Source organism: Rhinolophus sinicus, chromosome 14 (genome assembly GCF_057876585.1).
Source record: "Rhinolophus sinicus isolate RSI-liver-muscle chromosome 14, RSI-T2T, whole genome shotgun sequence".
In the NCBI taxonomy this organism is placed as follows: Eukaryota; Metazoa; Chordata; class Mammalia; order Chiroptera; family Rhinolophidae; genus Rhinolophus; species Rhinolophus sinicus.
Genome location: NC_142514.1, coordinates 153,030,701 through 153,043,074, shown reverse-complemented (window position 1 = coordinate 153,043,074; position 12,374 = coordinate 153,030,701). Strand labels below are relative to the sequence as shown.

The 12,374-nt window shown below is 51.5% G+C and overlaps 1 protein-coding gene across 10 annotated transcripts in view; it reads left to right on the top strand.

Annotated features, from left to right (window-relative positions):
• The window catches only part of USH1C (USH1 protein network component harmonin), a 47,349-nt gene that overhangs the window by 1,333 nt on the left and 33,642 nt on the right, over nucleotides 1-12,374 (top strand). For 5 of the 10 annotated variants that reach the window (XM_088791668.1, XM_088791667.1, XM_088791666.1 and 2 more), the window contains exons 2-4: nucleotides 8,714-8,781; nucleotides 10,228-10,371; nucleotides 10,517-10,655. In XM_088791668.1, coding sequence (XP_088647794.1) covers nucleotides 8,714-8,781; nucleotides 10,228-10,371; nucleotides 10,517-10,655 — 351 coding nt within the window. Of the gene's footprint in view, nucleotides 1-8,216; nucleotides 8,327-8,713; nucleotides 8,782-10,227; nucleotides 10,372-10,516; nucleotides 10,656-12,374 lie in introns of those variants that run through there. The other 5 variants (XM_088791660.1, XM_088791663.1, XM_088791664.1 and 2 more) reach the window with 4 other exon arrangements.

Genomic DNA, 12,374 nt, shown 5'->3' with positions numbered 1-12,374 from the left:
CCTAAAACGAAGCCTTGGGTGAGAGATAACAGCAAGTTCAGCAGGAGTTGGGGGCTGGCGAAAGGCTAGGGGAGTGTGAAACAGTGTTCACCAGTGTACCCTGTTGCAAAGGGACGTGAGGGGAGAAATTTCAGACGTGAGGACATTTGGTGAGTGTAGATTTCAGACAACCCACTTTGAAAGAGCACCCCAAGACTCAGGCTTGAATTTCACTTTCCTGCTCCTGGGCTAAAAGTAAATTCGGGTCTTCTTTTGCCTTCTTCCCGTAGAGTACTGGTCTTTGCCTCTTTGGGGAGAATTACCTGTGGGATCCCCTGTCTAATTCAGCCCCTGGAGTAGCCCCTATTCCTCTTCCCCTTTGGAGCCCACAGGCTCCAAAGGGCCTCAGGTCTCTGTGTTTCCACTGCCCTTCTCTTCCTCATCACAAGTCATTACCTATTAATGCCCCTGTGAGTGCAGGCGGGGCAGGCGCCATGCTGGGCAAGGCCTGGGCTGGACTTTGTGCCCTGCAGCTTCAGAGGCGGCAGCAGCCTTCCCCTCCCAGGTTGGAGATCATCTAGGAACTGGGGAAAAGGGATGAAGCAGCAGAGGATAGAGATAGGGGTACACAGGCATATTGGGTGAAATCTACTGCTTGCTGTCAATTGCTTTCTGGATGACCCCTCCTTAGTGTTTCACAGCAAATTGACCCCTTAAGAATGATTTGTAATCTAAATCCTTAGTGGTTGGAGGTAACATTAAAGGTAGTGTGTTGTCATGGAAAGTGCTGTGTGACCCTGAGCCAGTTATTAACCTCTCTGTGCCCCTGTTCTCTAATTTGTTAAATGAGGATAACAGTAATATTTAACTAGTAAGATTACTGTGAATGCTGAATGAGATCTACACATGTGTGGGGAGCTTAAATCGACCCTGGCACTGCTGTTTATGTGGAGCTTCAGTGTCTGCTGCTGTTGTCTATTATCTGGGGTTATGCCGAACTGGTGTCAGATCTGAACCCTGTCACTCATTGTAACAAGTGAGACCTTGGGCAAGCCACATAATATCTCCAAGCTTCAGTTTCCTCAGCTGTAAGATGAAACCCCTAGTGCTTACCTCATAGGACAGGATATATTAAATAGGAACTCAAGTACTGGCTACTCTGGACACATAGTAACCATTTGGTAAATGGCCACACTGTTTCTGCCAGTGCCTCCAGAGCAACAGGAATCTGTTCCTCTGGGCTTGTGCAGTTTCTCAAGGCCACCAGCAGCACTTGCCTGGCCTACCCGGTCACAGCCTTGGGCCAGGATACCAAGGGACGAGGAAAACGACATCAGAAACTAAGGCTTCTTCCCCAGAGAACCAGCTTCTGCAAAGCAGGCTGCCCCTCTGCTCACTCACCTGCATGGAGCAAGAACTCGGTTACTCATTTGCTCAAAAAGTATTTATTGCCTGTACAGTAACCATGCGTCTACGGGTATCTATAGTGTACCCTTCCCAAGGCCAGGCATCCGGAGGTGGGGTGGGATACATTAGAAGGTCACAAAGAACCTGCCTTCTAGGGATTCGCTTATCATTCATTCATGCATACATGCAGTAAATGTTGACAGAGCTCCGAATATATGCCACACGGCTCTCTAAGCACCGAACAACAAAACAAACTCCTTGCCCTTTTAGAGAGTACATTCTAGTAGGGAAGACAGAGAGTTAACAAATAAACCAATAAAAGTATCATAAAATGCCAAGTAGTGATAAATGTGATGAAAAAATAAAGGGATGAGAGGATAGAAAGTAACAAGGTGGTATTCTCTATTTAGGGGAGTCAGGAAGGCCTCTCTGAAGAGGTGATATTTGAGCAGAGACCGGGAAGAAGTGAGGGAAGGAGCCATGGGAATATATGTGGAAGAGCATTCCGAGAGAGAGAACAGCAAGTGCAAAGGCCCTGTGGCAAGCATATGCTTGCCTTCTTTCGGAAGGGCAAGTAGGATGGTGTTTCTGAGAGGAATTATGGAATGGAGAGTAGTGGGAGATGGATTGGAGGAGTGGTGGAAGCCTGCTGGGCCATGGTCAAGACTTTGGAATTCGTTGTAAGTGTGATGAGAAGCCAGCAGACGAGTGACATGACTGATTTACGTTTCAAAGGAATTGCTTGACTGCTCATAGAGAGCAGACTGACAGAGCCAAGAGAGGAACCCATTTAGGAGGCTTTTACAGTAGCCCAGGCCAGAGGTGGGGGCTTGGACTATCGTGAGGAGTGCTCAGACCCAGGGCACATGGTAGAGCTAAACCGGATGGGCTTTGTGGGTGGGTTGGCTGTGGGTGTGAAGAGACTCAAAGATGAGTCCACATTTTGGGAGGAGGAGCAAGAGTAGGAGGTGGTGGAAACTAAGAATTCCGTTTTGGATATTTTCAGTTGAAGACACGGGTTAGACCTTCAAATAGAGAGGGGACTGAGAAGGCTGGTACTTGTTAGGAATGTGAAGACTGAAGGAGAGGTCCATGCTACAGAGAAACCTCAGTGAGTCCTTTGGGTTTAGATGACAGTGCAAGCCCCGTGACTGATGAGTCACTCAGAGAGATAGTGCAGATGGAGAGAAGACCCAGGACAGAGTCCAGGGCACCCCAACCTTTAGAGGAAAAGGAATAGCAAGTGAGGCAGGAGACCCAGGAGAAGGGGGCGTGGTCAGCTGTGCCACGCACCGACTCAAAGGCGACCAACCAGGGTCTTGAAAAGATGAAGTTATGATTATAAAGCAAGAGTCAAGTAAACCCAGTACTATCTGGGATACAAGCTGTGAAGGTCTGGGAAGAGTGTGGCTGGATCCATTCATCCCACCAACATTTATGAAGAGCCCACTCTCTCAGCTACTGAGAAAATCGATTTTGTATCATCTATTCTTACTTAGTTTTATTTAACAAACATTTAGAACTTACTATTTGCTAGGCACTGTTCGAAGCATTTAACAGTAATTTATGAATAGCAAAAAAGTTATTAATTCCCTCATAAAAGGATGAAATGGTATGAAACTGATACCTTTATCCCATTTTACAGATGAGGGAACTGAAGCACAGAGAGGTATAGACCCAGGTGGGGAAGGGGCTTGTTGGCTTCACTCTCTGCACTGCCCCCAGGCCTGTGTCTGGGACACTCGCAGATTAGTGGGGAGACAGGCGGGCGGCGTGGCGAGTCCCTTGGTAAGGGTGGAAACAAAGGGTTGTCATGTGCGGAGAGTGACAGGACAGGCTTTCTGGCAGAGCCTGAGGAAAGGCTTGACCAAGGAGAGCTGAGGTTTGAATCAAGGAGTCTTAAAGGTGCAGGAAGAGGTCACAGAGGAAATGCTGCTGGCACCACCACCACTAAGAGCTAACATTTCGTACCAGCCAGGGTCACGGCAGGAAGCAGCTGGCTCATCCAAACCGGAAACTGAAGAGAGTTTTATGAAGGCACTCTGTAGAGGGAAGGGCAGGTACCTGTGGGGCCGTAAGTCTTGTTAATACAGCCTGGGAGGTGCAGCTGCTGGAAGCCAGGTGTTCCTGAAGGCGAGGGAAGGGCGAGTCCCCAGAACAGGGGAGAGCCATGGCTGCAGAGAGAAGCCCGCCTCAGGTGAGGGAACCTGCCTAACTATCCCACATCGCGAGAACTGGGAATCAGAACCCATTCTCTGTCTCCTCACGCCCTCTCACCACCTGTTGGCTGAACACAGCAGGAAGCAGAGGGCAGGGAGCTCCCCAAAGCTTCCTGGGGCACAGGGCAGGGCAGCGAAGGCTGGAGAGTGGGCCTGGAAGCACAAAGAAAGAGATCCAGCAACAGTTTGGAGCCCTGGGCTCTGTCCTAAGTGCTTTACATGCAATCACTCATTTAATCCCTACCACAGCCCAAGGTCAAGTGGAACAACATGCATTATTTAATTTGTTCTTCTCTCCTTCTCTCCCTTTGGCTGGGTGCACACATGGAGGTGAATTTACATGAGCTGAAGGTTGAGTGCTTTCCCTACGCGGCTGTCCAGAAGGGCCAGACCACACAGAGGAATGCCGGAGACGAGGCTGGAGAGGGCCCAAGGCCAAATCCAGAATTTGCCTCCTGTGCCCTGTACAGGCCTACAGCACACAGCCAGTTGAGCATCAGCCAGAGAATGCTGATGCTAGAGGGAGGGGACCACACACAAGGTCAGACACAAGGTCAGCAGGGATGGGGGGATTGATGTGATAAAGAGACCCCCCCAACTGTTATTTGTCGATGGTAGGCTCCTTTAGGATTTCTGTGCCCATCATCAAGAGGGATCTAAGAAAAGGAAAAGCTTTCTAAATCCAGTTGGAGAAAGAAGACATGGTATCTTACACACAGTAGGTGCCCCATAAATGTGTATTCCACAAATGCACACACAAAACATTATATCTAGTAACTGGGTACTAAATGGTGGTTTGAAAAAAAGCAGAGGCTTTGGAGCCAGCAGGCATAGGATGGAGTCTCATTTCTGCCACTTACTTCTCTGAGCCTCTATTTCCTCATCTGTGAAATGGAGATAATAATATCCGTCTACCTCAGAAGGTTTTGGGAGATTAGAGACAATACATGTGAACCTCGTCAGATGTGGTAGACGGTCAGTTAGCAGAGTATGCCTGAATGAGGGTACTGGGCAAGAAGGGCGTCAGGCTGGGAGCTGGGTGAGGAGGCTCTGGGCCGTGCATGGTCAGGAAAGACTCTAGAAGAGAGGGCTTGCATTCCCCTTCAATGAAGGCAGGGTTGGGGGATGAGGGAGGGCAGTCCATCGTGCATGGATGTGGGAATTACTCTTTTGTGATGAGCTAGAACTGAGCTAAGAGGAGAAAGATCCAGGAGCTGCGGCAGGCGTGTGCTGAGACGTTACCGGGAGGTGGTCACCCCAGGACTGGCCAAGTGGTTGGAAGGGAGGCTCCAGACTAGAGCAGCTGGAGTTCCTTCGTCATTCAGTGGACACCACTGAGCACTGTGCACCTGTGTTGAAGGCCTATGGTGCGCAGGTGCTTTACACATACCTGGGCACAGGGTATCAGGAGAGTGGCACAAAGTGCCCTCGAGCAGGCGCTCCCGAAGCTGATCCTCGGACCGGAGCTGGCCGGATCCTCCTGGTCAGTTTGCTAGGACGCAGACTCCAGGAGGAGGGGAGGCCATATTAAGTCATTGAAATATTTAAAAAGCAAAATTTGAATTATGGTGGTGATGTTATTGCATGTTCAGGCTTCCAGAGAAAGTTCCATCTTTCTCAGTTGTCTTTCTCTTAAAGCCAAAAGAGTGAGGTGGAAGGGTGTGTGTCTTCCCTGAGGGGTGGTCAGGGGACAAAGCAGTGCTGTTCTCTCTGAGTCCTTTGGAGACACTACCAGGAGAGCAGTGACAGGACCTCTATTTTGATTTATCACTTAGATTTGTATTTAAAGAGCATTCCACGTAATCCAGGTATGTTTCCTCAGCTGTTGTGGTATATAGGTAATTTTTTAAATGGACAAGTCAGAATTGTCGAGGTCGATGGATCATTCTGAGTGAGGAGAAGGAGGTCCGTGTTTTGGGGGAAGGGTCTGTTTGGCTGCAGCCTGCGTCCCACTTAGGAAATGGTGGAGATACCCCTGGAAAGCAGGTAAGGACAGAACTGAAGACGAGGATTTGAGTGACCTAACTGGTGAGAATGACTGAACGTCAGGCTAAAGAGCTGAACTTGCTGTTGCCACAGGAGACTGGTAGGATGTGATTTCTGGATAAAGTGGTCAGCATCGGCCAGCTACCCACCAGGACTAGGAGCCCAGGAACACCAGGAACAGGCTCTTTTCCACAAAGACCATCTCTAGGTGATCTATGCTTGGCCGGGAAGGCAGAAAAACAGAATCCTGGACTATAACATTGGCAGTTGCCTTTGTCTTCTACTCCCACTTTCCAGGCAGTGTGTAAACTGCCTACCAAGGACAGTCCATCACTTCTGACACCTAATGATGCAGTGGGAAGCATCTGTGCAAGAAGGGGTGGGAGAGAGCTTTAGTCCTGAGGCCTCAGCCAGCAAGAGATTCTCTCTTCTATCCTTTTTCTCATGGCACCCTACCCCCGCCCCCCGAAGGCTGGAATTGAGCTAGAAGCGCTTTCGTCAGGGTGTTCTCATTCCGCCAGAGCATGTGGGATTTTTATGCTTCCCTTGGAGAGAACATCCACGGTTCAGAGAGTCATTCAAAAGATCTTCTGTTTTCTTGCTCATTATGGACCAAGCGAAAAGGGTTTTTTCAGCCGTGCAAAAGAGAGAGATGGGGATTTGAGATAAGGAAGAACTTGAGAGCAAAGGGTTTGAAATTTTGGCCTACAGAGGGCGTGGAGTTTTTCCCAGGAAGGCCTGACTCACACACTCATTGGTACAGCAGGAAGAGTGTGGGCCTTGGAATCAGATAGACCAAGGTTCAAGTCTTAACTCTGTCTCTTATTAGCTGTGGGACCTTAGGTGAGTTGACATAACCTCTCTGATCTTCAGTTTCCTCATCTGCAACATGATGTGAGAATACCAGGCCTCGTAGGGCTGGTGAGATAGACAAATGGAAGAAAAACCAAGAAAAGCTCCTGGTGCCAGCCCATGGGGACTCCGCAAACATTATTTCCTTTCCCCTTCTGTTCCCATAATTCCCCTCCTCCCATCTGATTGTGTGGACACACCAGGCGGCAGGGTGGACAAATCCATTCACTACTTATTTACTGACCACTTATCATGCGTTCGGCACAAGGAGTTTAGAACAAACAAACCTCATCCTTCCCCTCATTGGGGTTTTCTGTCTGATGAAGGAAACAAACCAATTCACAAAAAAGGCAAGACATTAAGTTACAAATTGTGACTGCTGCAATGAAGGAATCGGAATATTTCGGAGCGGGAGCTAGGGGATGGAATGAGTTCTGTTCGGGTCGGTGAGCAGGAAGCCCTCCCTGGGAAGGAGGCCAGCCATGCAGGGGAGTAGGAAGCAAGCCAGGCAGAGGGAGGAGCACCCGCCGAGGCCCTGAGGCTGAAGCTGGGGAGGCCTGTGGGAGGCACAGATTGGAGGCCTGTGTAGCAGGAAGAGCCAAGCTGGGCTTTGATGAGTCAAAGTAAGGAATTTGGATTTGGATTCGATTTTAGGTACAATGAGAAGCTATTAAGCAACCACAAGTGATATGATCTAATTGGTAAAGAAAATTCTGGCGCCGGACCCTAGGGGAGTTCAGAATTTTTCTCTGCTCAGACTCCTCTAACACAGCCAAATGTGGGTAGCCCAGGCCTATCTCAGGAGGTCCCCCCCCAGCCCCCCCATATAGGCCCAGGCAGAGGACGGAGAGAGAGTCCAGGCTGTTTCCTCATAGAGATGGGCTTTGGGAGATAGCCTTACGCGGTGTGTGCAAGAGCCCAGGATACCACCCTAAGATACAAGACCATCCACTCAAGCAGATGCTTCCACCCACCACCCAGCTGGCTGGGAGCCCCTGGCCTGGAGGAGAAGGGCGGTAAAATAGGACAAAGAGGGTGTGCCCTCATTGGGCAAGTGGGGTGAACTTCTGTAGCAGCTGAAGCCCAGCTGTGAGTCAGTGGAGGGCAAGCCTCCTAGGTTATTCTCATCTTCATTGAAATGCTCAGCCTGACTTTAGAGAGAAGCGGGGAGTCAGGTGGAGACCAGCTAGCTGTACTCTGTACCCCTGCTCAGACCAGAAATCCCCCGGACTGGGCCTAGTGTGTTGGGACAGACAGACTGCCCCAGCCTTCCAGAACCCCTGAGATACCCATAGAAAGAGACAGAGCTGCTCTGGCCCTTCTCTGAGGACCAATCAGCAGCAGCATCTCCCTGTGGAGGGTTGAGGCCCTGGACCCTGCTGTTGGGGCTGGAGGCTGCAGGAGGGAGGCACAGTGATTCCCTCGAGCCTCCTTCCCTCTCTTACCCAGTCTCAGGCTGAAGAGAGAGCCAAGGATACAGGGCATAGAGAGTCACACTACCCTACCCTATGGAGTGGAATCTGGGACTGGGCTACCAGCTCCCCTGGGGCTGAGGTGCTCATGAAAACGTGCTTGACCCTGACCTTGGAGTCCCAGCCATTGACGTCAGCAAAGATGAAATAATGTAACCTGACTCTCCCCTATGGGTGTGGGTGTGTGTGTGGGGGGGCTGTCTGCAGGCACCTGGGGAGGGGAAGGAGTGGCCAGAAGTCAGGGGCCAGAACCCAGCTTAGGCCAGGAGGGGACAGGGTGGAGCTGCCCCCGGCACTGGTGACACAGAAGAAATCTATTGTGAGGTGCTTCCGGCGGGTGGGATGTGCTATCTGAGCGAGTGGCCCAAATCCTTTCTGAAAGCAGTTATCCGGCACTACAGCCACCAACAGGTAAAAAGAAAAGGAACGGGCTCCCTCCATATTGGGGAGCCTACGCTGTGGTTGCTACCCTGGCCCCGGGCGACACAGCCTGGGGGGTGAGTGGCAGCACTGCTGCCATGGGTGTATTGCTGTCACACGTGTGCACAGGTGTGTGCATCTGCCTGGGGCAAGGCTCGGCCTGCCACATCTGGAGGTGCAGAGGTGCTCCCCTAGCCACGTTAGGGTGGTCTGATGTGTTGGGTCAGAAGGCCAGCCTGGCCTCGGGTTCCCTCCTCTCCTCACAACCCCAGCCCTGAGGACATGCTGAGGAGGTCCCCAGCAGTCGCCTCCCCCTCACTGGGGTCTGCGATGGGGATGTTGGGCCTGGAGCTATAATTCTGCCCTTGGGTTTTCCAGGTGGATTTTCTGATCGAAAATGATGCAGAGAAGGACTATCTGTATGACGTGCTGCGGATGTACCACCAGTAAGTGTGCTGGGTCCAGCGCCTGTGGACCAGCCGGGTGCCTCTGTCTGCAGGGAGCCCTGGTGGAGGTGGTTCTGAGACGGGAAGACCTCCCCATCCCATTCTGGGGAGATGGGGTCGGAGGGAAGGCACGTTCTCAAGGCTCCTGGGAACCAAATGGACACACCCGTCACTTGTCCCAGCAAATATTTACACAGACACTCTGTGCGTGGCTCTGTGCTAGGGGCTAGGGGCACACGTGTGAGCACAGCAGACTGATTACTGCCCTCGGGTTGCTCGCAATCTGATGGGGGAGGCTATCAAGTAGCCAGAGAGGTTCAAATCGAATGTGACTGCTGGGACAGGGCAGGAAATGCCAGCCGGCCCCAGCATCAGGTGTCTCTTATCACCCACCTACTTTCTGATTCATTCAGCATACACTTATAAGCTCCTGCCCCTTGCTGGGTACCATGCAGAATCTGGCAATGAATAAGATCTACTTTCTTTCCTCAACTTACTCGTGGCCTGGAGAGGGGAGATAGACCATAAAACACGAAGAACTCTAATATACGTTACAGTAAAATAACATAAATAGAAGTAAAAGCAGGATGTGAAGAAAGGATTTTTCACTTCTAACTGAGGAGGGAAGGACCAAGACGCCTTGAGCTAGGGTTTGAAGCATACGAAGGATTCTGATAGGTGGGAATACCAGGGACTGGCATTCCAGGATAAGGGGTCAACATGAGCCCAGGTGCAGAGAGGTGAAAGCACAGGTGTGAGTGGGAAATGACAAGGAACCTGGGGGAGTAGAGCTCGGGGCTCACAGGGACCATACACATCCACGAGGCTGGGGCAGGTCCACGGAGACAGGTCGTGGAGGCCCTGAGCCTGCCAGAGAGAATGGATCATGTGGGTAGCCATCGAACGGTTTTGAAAAGAGGAGTGACTTACATTTAGAAAAGGTTAGAAAAGAGCGAGCAAGTCTGCAGGCAGCTAGAGAGGTGCAGGCCAGGGGCGCTGACGGCCTGAGCAGTGAGAGGAGGACGCATGTGAGAGGTACTGTGAAGGGAGAATTTAATTTACCGAGTTTAGCTGCAGGCTAAGTGAGAGACGGTGGGGGGTATAGAGGGGTCACCACCGTCTCACATGAGGTTTCCTGTCTGGAAAGACCTGGGCTTCAGAACGAGGCAGAGTGGAGTTTGAATCCGGACTTGATTTTATTTGCAAAATGGGTTAACCATCCTTACCTCACCAGTTTCCTTGTGGTGCTCACATGAGAGAACAAAGCTCTTTGGAAGCCCCTGGCCTAAGTTCGGGGCTCTGGGCTTTTCAGGAGAGTTTTCCTCAATCCCAAGGCCTGAGCCCAATGGGTGGAGACACAGCCCGGTACTGCTTCCTCTGGGAATCCTTGGGTCTCAGAGGTCATGGCTATGGGTGCGGCTCCACCTCTTCCCCGTGTCTCCGCAGGACCATGGACGTGGCCGTGCTTGTGGGAGACCTGAAGCTGGTCATCAACGAGCCCAGCCGCTTGCCACTGTTTGACGCCATCAGGCCCCTGATCCCGCTGAAGCACCAGGTGGAGTACGACGAACTGACCCCCCGGCGCTCCAGGTGCGAGTGGGAAGTGACAAGTCACCTGGACAGGGGCAGGGCGTAGGAGAGATCACCCTGGGATGGACAGGGCCGCTCACTAGTGGGAGGGGCAGCACTGGGGGTCAGGCCAGAGCTGAGCCATCACCGACTTCTCCTATGGCAGGAAGCTGAAGGAGGTGCGTCTGGACCGTCTGCACCCAGAAGGCCTTGGGCTCAGCGTGCGTGGCGGCCTCGAGTTCGGCTGTGGGCTCTTCATCTCCCACCTCATCAAAGGCGGCCAGGCAGACAACGTCGGGCTCCAAGTGAGTGAGTGGAGTCCTCAGGCTTCCTGCCTCTCCCCTTCCTCACTCACTGGACTATGTGGCATCACATGGTCACCTTATCTGAGACTTTGGGATAGGAAGAGGCTGACACATCCTGACAGATCTTCCACAGGCCCGTAGAAATCAGGCTGCAGACAATTGTCTGTTTTCTTGAGTCAAGCTGGGAACTTGGCTTGTGGCTACTTCTACTGCACTACACCCCACCTCCCCTACCTCCTAGTTATATCTGGACCCCTGAAGCTTTGGACGTGTAGCCTTTTACTGAAAGAAACAAGGAAATCCTGGTGTAGTATGGTGCTTCAGAGCAGACTCTGGAGCCAGGCTATCCTGGCTTTGCTTTTCATTAGTTGCGTGACTTTGGTGAAAACACTTAACCCTGTGCCTCAGTTTTCTCACCTATAAAATGGAGCTGATGGTGACACTATCTACCTCATTAGGTTGTTATGAGGAATACATCAATTCATATTATAAAGTACTTATAACAGTGCCAGGCACATACGTGCTCTGTGTTTGTGAAGTAAGCAGAGAGGGAGATGGAAGAAACACCTAGAATGTGCCAGGTAACATGTGTACAATCAGTTCCCATTATATGCTTTGGCTGTCTCATCCTCATTTTATAGAGTTGATAGAGGCTTAGATCTTGAGTCACAGCCAGTAAGTGACAGAGCCAAAATTTGGATCCCTGTGCCCTAACTGCCAAGCCCAAGGATCTCTCTTCAACACCCCAGGTGCCTCTCCTCTGGGGTCCCCACACCTGGGTGTCTGAGCAGAGATGGGCAGACCTCCAGGTCTCCCTCCTGCCGGAGCCCAGAGCTGTGTTTTGTATGTCCATCTGAAGGAGGCCCTCTCACCCCCTCCCAGCATGTTATCAACATCTCAATCCGAGCGGCTGAGCCAGGGGCTTCAGGGGGCGAAGGGTATAAGACACCGTGGAAAGGGAGGTGGAGACTGGGAGCTGACAGACAACGCTTTGTTCTCAATCCCTGTCTCACGGCTTGCCGGTGGCATCTGAAATTTCAGTCGCTTCATTATTCCTCTCCTGTGCAGCACATTTTCCAGCCCAGAAACGCAGCCAGAGAAAAACCATAATGAGCTCCTCTTCTGGCATCAGCAGAGGCCCTCTTTTTTCCAGGGTGAGCTCTCCTCTTAGGATAAGCATTTCTCAATGATGTCTCCGTGATTGGGGGCATGGGGGCATTTTAATGAAACAAAGTTTTATCTTCCCGCCTGTTTCTCAGGCTTATGAATTATCCACCCTTTCTGGGGCTGACAGGCTCATCTCTCCTTTGTGCCTCTGTCCCTCAGATCGTCATTTCATTGTGGCCCTGGCACAAAGAGCCTTTTTGCAGGGCTCCATGCGGGAGTGAGAGGGAGAGGAAAGCTGATCCTGCAACCTGAGCCAAGAGCTGTGTGGGAATCATTCTGATTGGGGTCCCGGGCAGCTTCTCTTTAGGAACAAGACAGGGAACTTCATTTACAGGAGCTGGGGGAAATGTCTGCATCCATTCACCTGTCTGGGTTCACGTTTCTGGGGAGATCTCATGGCTGAGAGAGGCTAGAGGAAGATTCTGGAAGGCAGGGGAGGAGCATATTCACACACAAACTACTGATTTGACCTATGAGGCTGGGCCACGGGTGGGGGGGGCGTGGACCCAGCAATAGGACCCAGCCTTGGGCCCCCAGCTCTCTGCTCTTATC